General features: G+C 38.8%; 1 protein-coding gene across 4 annotated transcripts; it reads left to right on the plus strand.

The window, feature by feature from the left end:
* The first annotated feature begins 995 nt into the window (after positions 1-995).
* Positions 996-18041, plus strand: lat (linker for activation of T cells). Of its 4 annotated transcripts, none has more exons than XM_049561611.1 (13): positions 996-1262; positions 1368-1779; positions 8055-8164; positions 8376-8415; positions 9288-9316; positions 10165-10228; positions 10720-10781; positions 10989-11021; positions 11445-11493; positions 14782-14846; positions 15036-15074; positions 15349-15390; positions 15935-18041. In XM_049561611.1, exons 3-13 carry the CDS (start codon positions 8062-8064, stop codon positions 16036-16038), a joined length of 630 nt encoding a protein of 209 aa, XP_049417568.1. In that variant the 5' UTR covers positions 996-1262; positions 1368-1779; positions 8055-8061; the 3' UTR covers positions 16039-18041. The 4 variants fall into 4 exon arrangements, with proteins under 4 accessions (XP_049417568.1, XP_049417566.1, XP_049417567.1 ...); XM_049561609.1 differs by having other exon boundaries at positions 1004-1262; positions 15932-18041; XM_049561610.1 differs by having other exon boundaries at positions 1004-1246; positions 15932-18041.
* The last annotated feature ends 105 nt before the right edge of the window (positions 18042-18146 follow it).

Here is an 18146-nt window from a genome sequence, read left to right on the forward strand (position 1 = left end):
ACAGAACCACATCATCTGCAAAGAGCAACATACGCAATTCTGAGGTCCCCAAACCGAACACTTCCTCCTGCTGGCATCCAACACCCACTGAGAAGGTTGGAGGAACATCAGATAAATCATAATAAGGGGACATAGTTCCAACATTGAAGATGTATGGAAAATGATGTCAAACAAAAACCAGTGAAGCTGTTGTTATTGTTTGTTTGACCCCACTCCTAAAAAAGAAGAGAGAACTATTTTGGTCGAGGTGGTTTCCATAGAAATGCTGGGGAGTTGCAGTGTGCTGCAAAAACAACCAGTCAGTCTTCATCCTTGAAGTATTTACTCCTGTAAGACTGAAAAATAACATTTGATAACTCCTGATAAAACATTAATTTCACTTTGCGTTGTTTGGATTCAAAACATAAGAGTTTAGGACTTTGACTTGTATTGGAGTATTTTGGAGTACTTAAAAACTAATCTGTATAATTCTTCCACCGCCAGTCAAATTCATGTTGTCATAATCAAAAAATGAGATATTTTATAAAGCCATTATCATACAACTATGATCCAACAATAATTTGTAATGAAGTAAAACGGCACTTGATGACATCTAAGGGGGACAGGAGGTTGGTTCTTTGGAATGTGGACTAACTTTTTATTGGGAAAAAATGCCGCAAAAACTGGCCAAACTTTTCATGAGCTCCACGGAACCCTTTTAACATGCGCAACCAAACAAAAACCTCAGTTGAGCAGTAAACAGCCCAAATCTAGTAACAGTCCTCGTGTATTTTCCAGTCTCTTTTCAGCAGGTGTCCCCCTCGCCTCCCTTATTCATGGGGGGGTTTCTCTTCTTTGCCCCTCTTCGGTCTCTCTTTCCTCTCCTCTCTTCTCATCAGACGGAGAAACAAGGTCAAGCGAGAACAGGAGAGGAGTGAAGAAGAGGAGAGGAGGACTCGGCTTCCTTCCCTCGGTGTGGTTTCCTGTTTGTAGGTGGGAGGATGTTGAGACGGTTGCAGCAGCGTTCACACAGCACTGCAGCTTTTTGACACCCAGCGACGCTCTGAGGTGTCACAGTTACATCTCCTGATTGGTTCGAGATGTTTGTGTGAAACTTTTTTTTCTGCCGCTCTGAGCTGCAGGGCCCCTTTTCCAGTTTCCAGTTGCAGTTTGCAGTTAAGAGCGACTGAAAGAGGGCAGTTTGATCAACCCACACACATCGTTCACAGAGACAGTGCTGTGAACTTTTATGGTAGCTGGTTGGTTGGTGAGTCACCTGGTTGGTGAGTCAACCTTTGCAGATGTTTGTCACATATCAGTCTGTAACTTCTTCTGATCTTTGATCAGGTGATGTTTTTTTTTCTCCTCTGTGTTTTCAAAACTTTCAGAAGCCAATGCTCCATCCCTTTGGACAAACCTGAGTTGATGGTCAATCATCGCCTTCCTCACAGGAAACGCTGAGGAAAACGACAAAGCATTGCAAGACCTGTGGCGGGAGGTGAAGCAAGGTGATTGGGTGCAGCAACAGAGGAGGAGAGTTGGTGACAAAGAGGGAGGAAGGAGGGAGCTGAAGTAGGTCGCTGAAGGTGCAGATCAGACTCCAGATCAGATCAGAACAGAACGTGAGCAAAGAAGTCTTCAGCTATGGTGGATATTTGGTTACAGTAGTCGCCTCATGTGGACCAGATACTCCAGGGGGACACAAGACCAGCAGCAGGCCCCGAAACTTCACCCAGCCTCCATCCTCCTCATCAACGTATCGCCTCTCCAACCCCTGTCCTGTCCTGTCCTGAGGTGTAGGTGAGTTCTCCACCATTTTTATTTCCCCATTTGTTTAATTGTGACTTACATGTGATGGAGGAACCTCAGTTTGTTCCCAGCATGCACCTGGAGGAGGTGAAGCTGAGCACTGAAGTAGATCTGTACAGTTTTCACATTGAGGCCTAGTCAAGGAAACCAGCATTCACTTTTTCTCGTCAGGCACATTGAGGTGTCTCTGAGTTAAATACGCATCGTTTTGGGTCGCTCACTCTTTTAATTCATTCTCTCAGGCAACAAAAAATGAGCAATCACAGGACTTTCACACCATAAGTTCAAGTTCATTATGTTCTGAGAGGCTGTGTGAGATAGAGCTGTATACGTTTGTCGCCTGGTTGTGCAGCCAAAGTTTGACTTTGACTCAAAATATGTTAACCTCTACAGTGGGTGTTGTCTGTGTGGGATGCTCGCATACATGGAAGTCATGACAGCAACAATTTCTACAGAGAGGAGTGCAAGAAATTTAGTGTATCTCAAGTGGTCGAAAGTAACTGAACAAATTTCACAAGTACTGTATTTTGATACAGTTTTTATGTACTGCATTTGAGTATTTCCATCTTCTGCTACCTTCTAGTCCACTATGACTAAGAGGGAAATATTGTACTTTTTACTGTACTACATTTATTTGATTAGTTTACTTTACATTAGTTACTTCATATATTCTGATAAATAATAAAAATATAATCAGTAAATTACACATGATGTAATATTATATGTTAAAAGAAAACTTTATTGATCCCAAGGGAGGGAATCAGAAGCTACTCAGCAGTTTATAAATCAACATTGAAATGATGCATGCGTTAATGCATTTATAACTATAATCCAATAATATATCATTCTCAAACAGGTCATTCTGCATAGTGAGTACTTTTACTGTGGTACATGCTAAAACTTTTATACTTTTATGAAGATTTTGAATGCAGGACTTATAGCAGAGTCTTTCTACACTGTGGTATTGTAACCTTTACTTCAGTACATGATCTGAGTACTAATTCCACCACTATGGATCTCTGAATAACTCAACACTCTGATCCAATCAGGGCTCCAGTAAGATAATTTCAAGCAGTCCAGAAAAAGCCAGAGTTAGAAAATAAATTGTACACGTTAACATTCTGATGTAGCTCGGAGCTGCTATGTAAGATCATCTGCTGCTCTGCTTGGTGCAAACTATTCATATTTCTTTTTGAAGCTCTCTTGAGCTTTTCTTTACTTGAACCTGACACGATGGCTGCAGAGGTTAAAGCCTCCTCTCTCACAGCCAAATTGGAGGTATATGAGTCCTCTGGTTGCATGACATTTAATGTTCATACTTACCTATAAATTCACAGAGATCTAAATCAGCTCCTCTCACAGCATGACAGTGACTGGCAGCCATCTTGTGAGTTGAGGCTCCATCTTTAAGCTCATTTTGAAAGGTCTTACTTAAACAGCAGCCGGCCACTAAAAAAGAGTGTATTGTGGTGTGCGGCGCAGTGCGGACAGTAAACCACATCACCTCTGTTTCAGGTCTGGCTGGCGACCTTTTTTTGCAGGTCAATCCCCGTCTGTCTGTCACTCTCACTCTCTCTGTCTCTCTGATACAAACACTCATTTCAAAAAATGTCCCTTAAAGGAAAAGTTTGACATAATCAGAAGTACACCTATTAGAGGCAGATGTCCAGATTGATTCCACCCAGGTCTGTATACTAGATATAAAGCCAAAGCCAGTTAGCTTATCTTAGCATAGCTTAGATTAGCATAAAGACTGGAAAAAAGGGGCAACCAGCTAGCCTGGCTCTGTGCAGAGGGAACATAATCCACCTACCATCACCTCTAAAGCTCAATAATTAACATGCTAATCTGTTTGTTTTTCATCTGTATAATAACTGAAGTATAAAAAAAAACACTTTAGTATTTGATAGGGGTTATGTGCAGGACTATTTCTTGGCAAGGAGCAGTGACTTCCTGTTGTTGAAGTTGCCAGTAAATGAGCAGAAACTCGAGGAAGCTGCTGAGTGTTTTGAGAGCTGATATCACAAAGATAATCAAGTCTGAATGTGATGCTGTAGGAGGAGTTTGCATCAAATGTTAAGCCATACTCTTCATCTTACTGACTTCTTTTTACACTCAAGTACCATACCTGTAAATAGTACCGAGAATACTTTTGAGATACTTATACTTTAATTGAGTATTTCAATTTTATGGCACCTTATACTTAGACTCCACTACATTTATCTGTCAGCTTCAGTTATTAAATACATGATCTTATAAAATACTCAGTGGTGGAAGTATTCAGATCCCTTATTTAAAGGTCCAGTGTGTAGGATTTAAAGGCAGAATACAGCAGTCATAGCTATGTTTTCATTAATATATAATCACCTGAATATAAAAATTGTTGCTTATTTGTTACCTTAGAATGAGCCATTTATATCTACATACAGAGTGGGTCCTCCTTCACCGAGTCCACCATATTGTTCTACAGTAGCCCAGAACAGACAAACCAAACACTGGCCATACGTGTTTTAATGTTTTCATGTTGGCTACACTACAATACTAATACTACAGTGTAAAAATACTTCAAGACAGAATTCAAGCTTAATTTACTGTAAGTAATAAAAGTAAAACTACTCATCATGCAGAATGGCTCCAACATTATATTATTCTGTTTTTATCCCTAACTTATACATTTTAATGTTGTAGTGTGGCTTCAGTGTGAAGCCAGTTTTAGATACTCTGTGTACTTAGATAAGTTGTACTGTGTAGTACCACATCATATCATATGTTTTTTATGTAAAAAACATATGATATGTAAAAAGTAACTAGGAACTATGGTGTCAAATGAAATAGATAAAATTGCAATATTGCCCTGTGCGTTTTAGTGGAATAGAAGTAGCGTAATAAAATGGAAATACTCATGTTCAGTTTTGACATGCATGAGTAAATGTACTTAGTTACTGACATTATGATGCACTTGTACTTGTACTTACATAGAGGTATTTGTACTTTTACACACGTAAAGGATCTGAACTCTTCTTAAATCTTTTTTTTTTAATTTTTTGGTAAAGATAATACAATGAAGACTTTGCCACCCAGTCTAGAAATAAATCATATGTCAATGTCCCTGGGTGAGAACACAAATAATAATCATGGGGCTTAATTTTAAACTATTGCTGTAACCTGTTAAATAACACGGTTTAATAGACTCTATCTGTCTTTTCCATTCACACTTCCTTTCTATGACCTTTTCACACTCACTTCTATTAGGCTCCTGCATTTAATAAAACCTTTTAGGGGGTTTTGTTTTGTGTGTGTGTGGGTGGGTGGGGAGGGGGTCATTGTGAAGAGAGTAACATGAAGACTTTGTAGTAATATTAAAAGTCAGTTCATCAGGAGACAGAGCTGTGTGTTTGCGGTGGTGGAGTGTAACTAAAGCATTTACTCAAGTACTGTACAAAGCTGAGGTACTTTACTTGAGTCTTTTCTTCCTTGCTACTTTCTACTTTTACACTACACATATCTGACAGTTATACAGATTCAGGATTTTACACACAAAACAAATATAAAGTTTATAAAATATCATGTTTTGTTATAGATTGAAAACGTCCCAACACTTTATAAAGCTGAAATAATCAGTAGATTAATTTATCATTTGGTTAACAGTAAACTAATCAGACAGTATTTTGGTGGTTGAATTGATTTTTAAAGTAAAAACATTTCATGGCTGCAGCTTGAGAATGTGAAAATTTGCTGGTTTCCTTTCAATAATTACATGTGTATCAGTGATAATGTCAAGGTTTGAGCTGTTGGACAAAACAAACACTTTGGGTAATTGTGCCGGCATTTGCCAGTATTTTCACAAACCAGTTAACTGATTCATGGAGAGATAATCTGCAGATTAACATGTAATGAAAATAATCATTAGTTAAGAGTTTGAGCTTCACTTCAACCAACTACAACATTTAAAAATCCTGCTTTTACATTAATGTATGAGTCGTAATAATCTAATGATATCATCAATAGAATATTTTCACAGTGTGACATTAGTACTTTTACTGCAGTAAATCATCTGAATACTTCCTCCACCACTGTGTGTTTGTGGCAGGTTTATGTGGAGGTTTCCATGTTCTCACTATGTGAGGGGGTTCAGGTGTTTTCCAGTCTCTGGAGTTGATCTGTGATGTTTTTAATGGAGAGTTCAGCTTCTCAGAGGAAAGAAAATGATCTGTACCAGCCAGTGATGCCACGTGTGAGATGAGATGGTTTTCCTTCCTGTGTGACGCACCTCTATGATTATCATCATGTTCTTCTGATGCTTCAGGAAACTTAAAAACCACCACTTATTGAAGAATACAGAGCAGGCGGGTTCATCTTTAAATCATGGCTTCCTCCTGTTTGTCGCATGACATTAACTAGAAAAATGCAGTAGAGTGCACATCTCCACCAGGTGCCCAAACGGCTGTCAGGCTGATGGCTGCCACTCTAGACAATTCTTGTAATACTAATAACTTTATTTGTAAAGTACTTTGTGAAGTATGTACATACGCCTACACCAACATATAAGCTTAAACACAAATATACCTGTATGCATGCATACATACACACATGGCTGCAAATACATACTCTCCCATACACACAGTAAGTATCAACTATCAGGAAAGGCCAGTCTGTAAAGGTAAGTTTTAAGATGAAATTTAAAGACCTGAACAGTCAGCTGATCTGATGCTTAGTGGGAGGCTGTCCCAAAGCCAAGGAGCAAGAACTGAAAAGGCTCAATCGCCATTTGTTTTTAACCTGGACTCTGGAACAGTTAGACGACCCACTCTAGCAAACCTGAGGGGACTGTTGGGACGGTACGGTGTGAGAAGCTCAGTTATACTGCGGTGCCAGATCATTGAGAGCCTTGTGTGTGACTAAAAGCACTTTAAAATTCTGAGACTGGAAGTCAATGCATAATTTCAGCAGACGCGATGTAGCACGCTTTAGAATCATCCCAGAAATATGTGCCTCATATATTTTTGATGGAGCTGCAGGGAGTTGCACAGAGCAGACTGACGTTTCCGGCCAACAGGTGCTGTATGTGAAATATAGATAGTGAGGATGAATGCATTTTTGATAACTAAAACACAGCCACAAATCTTTGATCCATGTCATTCATAACTGGACTTTGAAAGGTATTAACTTTTAGCACAACAAAGGAGGAAATAACAACAATAAACACTATTGAAATAGACAAAAAAAAAAAACATTTAAGTACAGAGCCTGCTTATTTACAAATTAACCAACAAATTAATCTCTCAAAACAGATTCTGCAATTTACATTGTAGAGGAAAGAAAAAAAAATTTTTTTTGTTTGTTTTTTTTTTTTACTGATGGATTTCCAGATTGCCAACAAATAAACACACAAAATCTGCATTCTACAAACTTATTCCACTCCTTAAAGCTCCCAGTGTGGTGTGACACCGGACATGGCAGCAGACAGAAAAAAAACAGGTTGCAGCCATGGCAGCCAGGATGTGCCTAGTAGAATTGTCCCTCCTGGCTCCCTTACAGTCAAGATGGCGTTGAAGAAAACAAAAATTGGGGATTTATTCATCTTGTGTTGTGCCTAAGTTTAGTAGATCGTAATGTAAGAGATATGGAGTTGATCTGCAGATGCTCGGGTTCAAAATGAAACCAAACTTTTTTTTTATGGATGTCAATTTTGAGCCTTGAGGAAGCCAAAATGTGGCCTGCAACAAATGCTGAGGCTTTTTTTAGTTGAGCCGATTTCTGGAAAACTTTCAGCTACTTCCAGCCGGTAAGAGAAGGAAGGAGTCAGCAGTCAGTGATGGTATAAAACAGTCAATAAAACAACTCTTCCAATGACTGTAAATCAACACAACCACCACAAACCCTTGAGCATACAGTCAGACGTGCACACAAAATTTTAGACTGATTGTTCCAGTAGTTTGCCAGATTAGCTGCAGACAGAGGATAAACACACATACAAAAAAACATTTTAATAACTGTCAGATGGCTTGTGATGAAGTGTTGTTCATCATTCATGTTCTCAGGATAAATTGGAATAATAACTGGCGATGAAAAGTCAGAAGGTCACCATAGTTATTTAAAATTCATGAGGGAACATGACCGTCCGAACTACATTTCATCACAATCCATCCAACAGTGGTTGAGATGTTTCAGTCTTGAAGAAAGTTAAGGAAAAATAGACCCATTTTATTTAACTGCATGAGTAAAATGACTGATGGTCTCATGTCGTCTTCTTCTGTCCTCCTCAGATGAAACATGACTGCCTCCTGGCTCATTTGGTTTTTGGCGAGTGCCATCTTCGTCTCCATGGTTCTCCTGGCTGTCGTCTGTCTGAACTGCAGAAACAAAGGCCCTCTGGGTGGGATGATGTCTCACTTCACTCTGTACCAACACGTGGTTAACAGCTGCTGTCCTTCTTCACAATCACTTTAACCTTATATCCCGTGGCTTTAAACCAGATAAATGCTTCACACTTCTGGTGCTTTCTGGTTTTAGCTGCTGACAGATTTTATATTTTCCTTATTTGAATTAAATAAAGTAGTTCATATTTTTCTGTTTCCTTCCACCAGTCTCCATCAGGCAAGTGAACGCCTCAGAGGAGTACATGCCGTAAGTATTTTCTTTACATACACTACTGTTGAAAAGTTATATTTTTCTTTTTTCCCTCAACATAACCATTTCAACAGAAATAAAAACAGTATAATTCAGACACCAAATTTTATGATTTACATTTGAAATAGTTTTTGCCTCAAAAGAAGAAAAAGAAAATGATTCAAACATTGATTTAGTTGATGTCCCCATAGTGTTGCATGATGTGGGAGAAAACTGATGGAAATTGGAATTTGAATTTATTTTTCAGCCCAGACAAGCCTCACTGACACTCGATCATACATTAACCACAACTGTGCTACTTGGCTCTAAATACTGAGTTTGTCAGTTTTTTTTTGGGCTGACCGTAGAGTAACCTTCTGTTTCTATTGTAAAGTCTGAAGAAAAGCTTTGTTAAACCAAACGTTGCTGTTAATTCCAGTTTATTATATGACACTGAAACAGCAACCTGTTCCTGTTTAAATCTGCACACATTTTCTAAGCTTCCAGTTTTTTAACCAGTGACTGCTGATTTCTTCCCCTCTTATTGAACTGTTGCTCAGAGGGATCTTTGTCTCTTTCAGTAGTCAGTCTGGTTGAACCATTGTAAAGTGTTTTGTTCTCCATGTACAAAACGAACCCTTCATACAAAATATCATCTATTTGAAAAGAGGACTTTGTACAACCTAAAAGCATCAAAGACTATTTAAATATATGGAGTAGTTCTCTCAGACATCTGACTGGACCCAATCAAGCTTTTGTGGCAGGAGATTAGAAACTTTTCAACAATAGTGTAGATGAAAGATACTATTTTTATAGTACAATAATTCAGTTTAAATCTTACAGTTACACATGAAGTGATGACTGACTGTGTTTTTTCTTCTTTCAATTAGATCCACTGAATTCAGAATCATCCATCCATGTAAGTCTGAAACACCTGAATGGGTTGAGAGGCATCTATTGTGAGAAGCTCTGACGCTTTAATTCATGGCTCCTATCTTTGTCTGTAAAACATTTAAACATGTTACAGTAAGCAGCTCAGTTCTCTTCCAAAGTCTCTGCCCTGATGTCCTGTCAGTTGCTAATGTATTTAATTGTCATACAAAAAGAAAAATGTACCAAAAAAATGTTGACATGCTAACCGCTGAACTGATTTTTTTTTTTTTTTTAATGGTGAATAGTACATGAACAATAATAAACCCTATTTATTTCTCATGTATTAACTGTAATAAAATAGGACTTAATATCCAAAGGATTGTATTTTGAGATCAAAAAAACTATTGTTGAGTTTGGTTTATTTTTCATTATTATTTCTTACTTTTACAGTTTTAAAAGTGCTCTGTAAATAAAATGTATTGTTATTTTAAGATGTAAACTCTGTCAGCAGCAGCAAAGCATTAGTAACTCGTAGGTCACGTCAAAGGATGTATGCTGGAGGTTCTCCAGTAAATAATTAAAGCATGAAATTTAAGTGTGTGGGAGTGTAAAAAAAATAGAAAGTTTGAAGGCTCATATATGTGTTGTTACATCAGTTGGTTTAGAGGGGCTGCTGAACTGAATTGGACACAGCAAATTAATGATGCAGAAATTAACAAAATATGATATTTCATTTATTTATTTAATTTTATGAAGATGACTCTCTGCTGATGATGTTGTCATTTACTTAGGTCTTGGTATTAATTTTTAAGTTAAGTTGACAATGATGATGATGATGATGATGATGATGACAGTGATGACAGTGATGATGATGGTGACTTTCTCTTTGTTGAGTTGCAGCTCAGCCGTCCACAGATCTGAACTCCATCCACCTTTCCTCCAACCTGCTGTCACCTTTGTGAGTTGCTTTCATTTGAATCTTTTATTGAGCATAGCCTTAGTTCAGGCAGGACACTATGTCATCCCAGCTACATCAGCAAATGCAAATACATGTTGACCTCATATAAACCCTAAGCACAGCTCCATTACTGAAACACCTGTGTGGCTCATGCATGGCCTTTAATCTCTAATTATGCATCATATTTTAAAAGTAATTTTGTATGTAATCTGAAAAGTAACTAAATCTGCAGATGAATGTAGTGCAGTGAAAAGTAGTTCCTTTCAGATTAGAAGTGTAAAGCAGCATTAAATTAAGTAAGTAAAGTACAAGTACTTTACAATTTTACTTAAGTACAGTACTTGGTCACATTAACCACTGCTCAGATCTAAGTAGAGTTAGTAGTTTCTGAGAGGTGAAATATGGGACTACAGAGAGTATTACATTGGAAAGAAAACATGTTTAACTGTTTCATATCTGATGTGTTTTTCTTTTTTTGTTCACACACACAGCTCACCTTTAGCTGATCCTGGAACTCAGCGGAGACACAGATCCTTCACGCCAACAGAAACTGGTGAGATTCTGCTTTTCTTTTCACTTTGAGTTGAATGTGTTTGTCCGTCGCCAGCGTGTTGTTGTCCTCTTCAGGCTGTCATTTGTTTGTTGACTCATGATTCATAAGTAATGTTAGTCAGGAATATCAGTCAGTGTATCTCAGATATTAGCTGTTGAACTTTAATCTAAAAATATATGTAACAATCTGACTTTTTCCATCCTACAGAAAGTAATCCAAGTTATGAGAATCCAGCAGATGGTAAGATCATGTTGACTTCAACTGCAGCAGATGTAACTTCTATAACTGACCAATGATCATATTGAAAGTCTAATTAGGAAGAGGGATCCTGCATTCTTCTATAGTTTACCAACATGAAGATACTTAGAAAGTGCAGCTGACTTGCTTTACTGTTATAATCAATCAGTCATGCATACTGTAGCATTTCCTTCTGCATATTAGATGACAGTAACTTTTATTTTACACACCTGTAATTATTTTTATCTGCACATTTTGAGACTGCAAACATCATAATGATGAGCCCTGTTTCCTTTTAACGGCTCTGAGAAATATCAGCAGATATAGAAGACAAAACCAGTGGATCTGGTTGCTGTCTTGGTCTTGGGACTTGATTACTGGATGATGATAATGTTGGATGAGTTAATGAGGTGTTGCCTTCTGCAGGTCCTGACTACATAAACACTGAGAGCGATGCAGAAGACCCCGGATACATGTAGGTTTCCTTTTTCAGATGAACCTCTGGTGTTTTTTCCATCATTTTAAAGGTCAACATTTTGTGTCTAAGTGACTAATGGAGACAAGAGCTTTTGAAGTTGGTCCAATATTGAAAGAGCGTTGCAGCCATGCAACGCCTGCAGGGTAACCCAGCCCGTTCTCACTCCCAACTAGTCAAAAACCGTTGCTTTGTCAGTGGATCTCAGTGGCAGACACAGACACACAGAGGCACTCTTAGCTGCGGAATGATACGCAGCAGGCAGCTGCTGTTTATGATGCCGCATGCAACTACCGTAGTATGAAGAACGAGGAAGTCTGCATAGGCTGGACGGGAGTGGTGGTGGATGGGTCAAACAAACTCTGGACTTTCACTTGGGAGGCTGCTTGTTATTTTAATAACAAGGTGATGTGCTAGTGTGTAAAGCAATTTTATGTTAGTGACATGTCACATGACATTATGCACGTACGATAAGCCAAACCATGATGTTTTTTTTTTAAACTGATCACATGCTTTTGTTTCCTAAACTTAAGGAATTAAAGCTAAAAATGAAGTGTTTTTTCAACATTTTAAGTTTATCTGAAAAAGGCCGTATTCATTTAACAAGCAGAAACTGTACATTTCCTGTAAAAGCAGCAGCATATTTTGAAAAGATGTAATGCATGTAACAAGCACAACTTGACAAGCTGTCCCTGGATCTCCAAAGCTGAAGCAGGAGGGTATCTAATGTGTCATATTTTGACATGTAGGTCCACTAACAAAGTGGCGGTATTAGACGAGTTGGGATGTGACAGTGCAACTGAACTCCATCACCGTCCATTCAAAGGGGTGTTGTTTAACACAGTGAGGCTCAGATTGTTATTTTACGTGTCTGAAGTGTCTCTTAACCTTTGGCTTGATCTGCTGATATCTCAGGAGATACTCTGGCACAAGTAAACCTCATCCACGTTGTTGAAATCAGGTAAATAATCACCCATAACAACACTGAAAAAGCTGCTAGATAACACAAAGCTACACTTTCTGTACTCAAACACAACACACAATTTCCTCTTATTCACATTTCCTTCGTTGTCTTCCTGCAACAAGTCACTCATTAGATTTCAGAGAGAGACTTCTCCTTGAGCGAAACTCTGACACAATAACAAACAGACCAGATCAAGTGAAAGGTAAAGAGACACCTCAAAAAACTTAAAATAATAATCTGAGCCTGTCCGTGGCAAAAATAACAACTTTAAGTGGACATACAGTACAGGCCAAAAGTTTGGACACACCTTCTCATTCAATGCGTTTTCTTTATTTTCATGACTATTTACATTGTAGATTCTCACTGAAGGCATCAAAACTATGAATGAACACATGTGGAGTTATGTACTTAACAAAAAAAGGTGAAATAACTGAAAACATGTTTTATATTCTAGTTTCTTCAAAATAGCCACCCTTTGCTCTGATTACTGCTTTGCACACTCTTGGCATTCTCTCCATGAGCTTCAAGAGGTAGTCACCTGAAATGGTTTCCACTTCACAGGTGTGCCTTATCAGGGTTAATTAGTGGAACTTCTTGCTTTATCAATGGGGTTGGGACCATCAGTTGTGTTGTGCAGAAGTCAGGTTAATACACAGCCGACAGCCCTATTGGACAACTGTTAAAATTCATATTATGGCAAGAAACAATCAGCTAATTAAAGAAAAACGAGTGGCCATCATTACTTTAAGAAATGAAGGTCAGTCAGTCCGGAAAATTGCAAAAACTTTAAATGTGTCCCCAAGTGGAGTCGCAAAAACCATCAAGCGCTACAAGGAAACTGGCACACATGAGGACCGACCCAGGAAAGGAAGACCAAGAGTCACCTCTGCTTCTGAGGATAAGTTCATCCGAGTCACCAGCCTCAGAAATCGCAAGTTAGCAGCAGCTCAGATCAGAGACCAGATGAATGCCACACAGAGTTCTAGCAGCAGACCCATCTCTAGAACAACTGTTAAGAGGAGACTGCGCGAATCAGGCCTTCATGGTCAAATAGCTGCTAGGAAACCACTGCTAAGGAGAGGCAACAAGCAGAAGAGATTTGTTTGGGCCAAGAAACACAAGGAATGGACATTAGACCAGTGGAAATCTGTGCTTTGGTCTGATGAGTCCAAATTTGAGATCTTTGGTTCCAACCGCCGTGTCTTTGTGAGACAGAAAAGGTGAACGGATGGATTCCACATGCCTGGTTCCCACTGTGAAGCATGGAGGAGGAGGTGTGATGGTGTGGGGGTGTTTTGCTGGTGACACTGTTGGGGATTTATTCAAAATTGAAGGCACACTGAACCAGCATGGCTACCACAGCATCCTGCAGTGACATGCCATCCCATCCGGTTTGCGTTTAGTTGGACGATCATTTATTTTTCAACAGGACAATGACCCCAAACACACCTCCAGGCTGTGTAAGGGCTATTTGACCAAGAAGGAGAGTGATGGAGTGCTGCGGCAGATGACCTGGCCTCCACAGTCACCGGACCTGAACCCAATCCAGATGGTTTGGGGTGAGCTGGACCGCAGAGTGAAGGCAAAGGGGCCAACAAGTGCTAAACACCTCTGGGAACTCCTTCAAGACTGTTGGAAAACCATTTCAGGTGACTACCTCTTGAAGCTCATGGAGAGAATGCCAAGAGTGTGCAAAGCAGTAATCAGAGCAAAGGGTGGCTATTTTGAAGAAACTAGAATATAAAACATGTTTTCAGTTATTTCACCTTTTTTTGTTAAGTACATAACTCCACATGTGTTCATTCATAGTTTTGATGCCTTCAGTGAGAATATACAATGTAAATAGTCATGAAAATAAAGAAAACGCATTGAATGAGAAGGTGTGTCCAAACTTTTGGCCTGTACTGTACACTGACAGTGCACAATTGCCCCATCTGGTTACATTGTGGGAGTTGTACAGCAGCACTCTCTCAATACTGGACCAGTATAAAAAAACTGTCTGCATCAGTTACACAAAAGCATGGGAAAATAGGGTTCAGGTTGGAAAATGCAGAGGTTACCCTTTAAAGGTGCAGTATGTAACTCTGAAGAAAGATAGTTGATTGCTGAGTCTCAGTCTCAGGTCATCACATACCTACACTTTAGACCAATGGTTCAGTCCAACCACCAGCCCAAGTTCTTCAGTATTTGATGACCTGGGAACAAGACTCAACAATCCACTATCTTTATACAGAATTAAATACTGAACCTTTAAGGCTGCAGCAGTAAATCAGATCATCTGATCATCTCTTCTTCTTCTTCTTCATCTTCTCTGGTTTCTGCAGAATCGTGTTGCCTGAAGGCGAGACACCTCTGACCAATCAGAGTCGAGCCTCGACGCCCAGCTCAGGTACAGGTTTGGAATACAGAAATGCAAACTCAGGGTGTAGAGTTTCCATGCATTTTTAAAAGTTGATAAATAACTATTTAAAAAATTGTATGACATGTTGTATTATGATGCATCATTGAGGATCATAAACTGTTACCTGTCTGTTAGGGCTCACCTGTGAACTGATCAAATGTTTGGTTTCATCCACAGATGTTCAGCATGATTATGTGAACGTCCTAGAGAGCAAAGGTGAGTTTCTAAAGGAGCATTGTTGGGTTTTTTTCATGTTTGCAATTCCTTATTGCAGGTGTACAATTCCACATAACAGCCAATAACTTCATCACACTGTGTTTACTTTACTCTTAAAATTTCCTTGGGATTTTTTAAAATCTTCCTTCATTTTAACATTGTATATTTGAATGTTCCTATTTATTAAGTCTTCCACATGTTCATACAGTTACTTATGAATTCTCTAAAACACCACAGTAACTGAATTTTCTCCTTCGTCTTCTTGTCTCCTCAGAGGAGAGAGACTATCTGAATGTGGAGCCACTGCACTTTCAAAGTGAGTTGGAGTTTTCAGTTTCCACATTGTGTGATGTTCTTTCTCGGTGGTGTTTCACTCAGGAAGCTCTGGTTATTGTGAGGTCACCTGTAGCCCCAGTTTGTGCCTCTCAAGTGTCACTGTCATATTCTGTCACAGAACTCAGCATCCGGTCTCTGAAACATGTATACAGGCCATCTTTGTTTTAATAACACTTACAGCTGTTCTCAAGATACTTCAAGTTTTTTCTTCCCATCTATTTAATATCTGTCTGTTTCAGACAGTTGGTTGGACAAAACAAGACATTTGAAGACTGCTAGTTTTCTATCTGGCTGCAGTAGAGCTGTTAAGTATAATTAGTAATACCACACTGTAAAAATGACTTTGCTACAAGTAAAAAGTGTTACTTCAGTGAAAGTAGAGAAATGTCCCCTGTGACTGTTTTACTATGATATACAACAGTTAGTAATTTGATTGGACAAGAGGCATTCAATGACCAGATTATCATGAACTACAGTCTGATGGATGAACTGATGGTGATGTTTAATTTCACATTTTCCAGCAGGGTCAACACCAGATCTGTCAACCCAAAGTGACAGTGATGACGATGAGGAGAGTGACGATGAGGAGAACTACGTAAACGTGCAGAGTGGGACACAGACTGAATGACCACAGTGAGCTTTTTAAAATGCCATCTACATGTCTTCTTGTACCTTTAACTAATAATAGTGTTTATTTAAAACTGCTGAACGACTGAGAAAAGAAACTGAGGATGAAGAATGAGTGTTTTTCTCTCAGTTTCTGAAGATTCAGCTGAAGGAACGTTTCTTTTTATCAGGCTGAGTTTGTCTGATTTATGATCTGTGGCGGTTAAAAACAAATATTCTGCCAGTGAGAGGTTTCAGTTTTATGACCAATGCATCTGTACTCTTGTTGTCAGATTTAAAAAGCCATAATAATTAAATGTAATTCTCTGAGTGAAATTGTGCATCAGTCTGATTTCCATCTCCACAGTTAGCTATAGATCGATATACTGTAGTCACCCATTAAAGAGCAACAAAACAAGACACTTTAAGACATCTCGTGGGACTGTGGCATTGCATCAATCTACAGCTGACTGCAGGAGAGGTAATCACGCTGTGTACCACAACTGGGTTTCTCACGAGAGACAAGATGAGTACATGTTTATGTTTATGTTGTTTTAAATCAGTATTTAAAAGGGACAGAAATACTGGTGCTTTGAGCACCACAAGCTGAGTGCCATCAAAATACATATTTTTCCTATTACCTGTAGTGCTATTTAACAAACTAGATTGTTTTGGTATGAGCTGCAGAGTGTTGGAGATACCAGCCATAGAGACATCTGTCTTCTCTTCTATGTAATTGAACCAGATGGCACTCAGGTTTCTCCCAAACCACAGTCGCCAACTGAATCACCGTGTAGTGCCTAGGTAACGTTACAGCTCAGCCGTGGAGGACGGCATTAATGTTTACATTTCGCACTGTCCCGAGCACAACCCTGTCGTCTATGAGTAGATGCACACTTCCTCCTGCGTCGTGATTCGGTTGGTGGATGTAGTGTAGTAGAAAGAAGACAGAACTGCTCACAACAAGGTCTGTGGATTATCTTGAGTAACCGGCTTATGATTTCTGGAAAGAGACATTGCTGGTGAGTTTTTCACATTTTTGGCGCTTTGGCCACAAGTCGAGTGACATCTGGTTCCATTACACCAGAAAGAAGGTAGACATCTCTACGGACAATATCTCCAACGCTCACATCAAAACGATCGAGACTGATAAATAGCACTAAATTTATGTACTTTTTGATTTTGGGTTGAACTGTCCCTTTAAGTCTGATTAAGAGTACAATTTTGAATGAAAAATAACTGAATTTCTTGACAATCCTTCCAACAGTTGGTGGGATGTTTTAGTCTGGATCAAGAGACGAACACGTCATCATTGCAAAGTAGAAAACAACACATTTCTACTGCACAAAATTTGGTTTACCTTTTGAGGCTAATCCTTGTTTTTATTGCTTGTACATTTCACTGTTAAAAATGATTAAATTAAGGAGAAATTACACATAGCAGGACAGCTATGAAAATACCCCCAAAACACAATAATTTCTCCTGTTAGCCTTTTCAGTCTCTCTCCATTTAACTCTCCTAAACCAGTCAGAAGTGTTCACTTCTGTAGTTTTTTAAAGAATCATTTTTGTCATTGTTTTCCTCCACAGTGTGTGGAGTACGCATGTTTGAGCTTTACTTTGATTTACTGACAACTCCTGAGAATGTCTTTATTCCCGTTTTCATGTTTGTGGTTTATTTATGTGTCGCTACCATGGTTACTGTCACTGTCTCTAGATCTGTAATCCACTTGTGTGAACTAGAATTCTTTTTTTAAGTAACTACAATTCAATTAAACATTCACAAAACTGTGAACGCTAGTTGATTTTGTTCCTTCATAGTAACATCTACTTTGTTGTTACAAACTGAACTTTTCTTTGGACATTTTTGACACTTTAGCGGAAATTACAAAGAAAAACAAATCAGGCTGCTGTGGTACTCCGCTTGTGAGTTCATAAAAATATGTTTTACATTTATGTGTGTGTTGATGTATGTAGAGCCAGGCTAGCCAATTCCCTTTGTTTCCTGTCATTATGCTAGGCTAACCGGCTGTAGCCTTAAATTTCACAGACAGACATAAGAGTAGTGTAGATCATCTCTGGCAGACAGTTAATACATCACCTGTAGTTTAAGTGTTCAAGCTAACAATGA

The sequence above is a fragment of the Epinephelus fuscoguttatus genome, linkage group LG19 (assembly GCF_011397635.1).
Source record: "Epinephelus fuscoguttatus linkage group LG19, E.fuscoguttatus.final_Chr_v1".
Lineage (NCBI taxonomy): Eukaryota > Metazoa > Chordata > Actinopteri > Perciformes > Serranidae > Epinephelus > Epinephelus fuscoguttatus.

What these genes read in the sequence shown, in the direction of transcription:
- lat (XM_049561609.1), top strand. Translation starts at nt 8,062, where the DNA reads ATGACTGCCTCCTGGCTCATTTGGTTTTTGGCGAGTGCCATCTTCGTC. An exon ending in GCCTCAGAGGAGTACATGCC is followed by an intron (nt 8,416 to 9,287) that starts GTAAGTATTTTC and finishes TCTTTCAATTAG; the next exon opens with ATCCACTGAATTCAGAATCA. An exon ending in GCAGAAGACCCCGGATACAT is followed by an intron (nt 11,494 to 14,781) that starts GTAGGTTTCCTT and finishes TGGTTTCTGCAG; the next exon opens with AATCGTGTTGCCTGAAGGCG.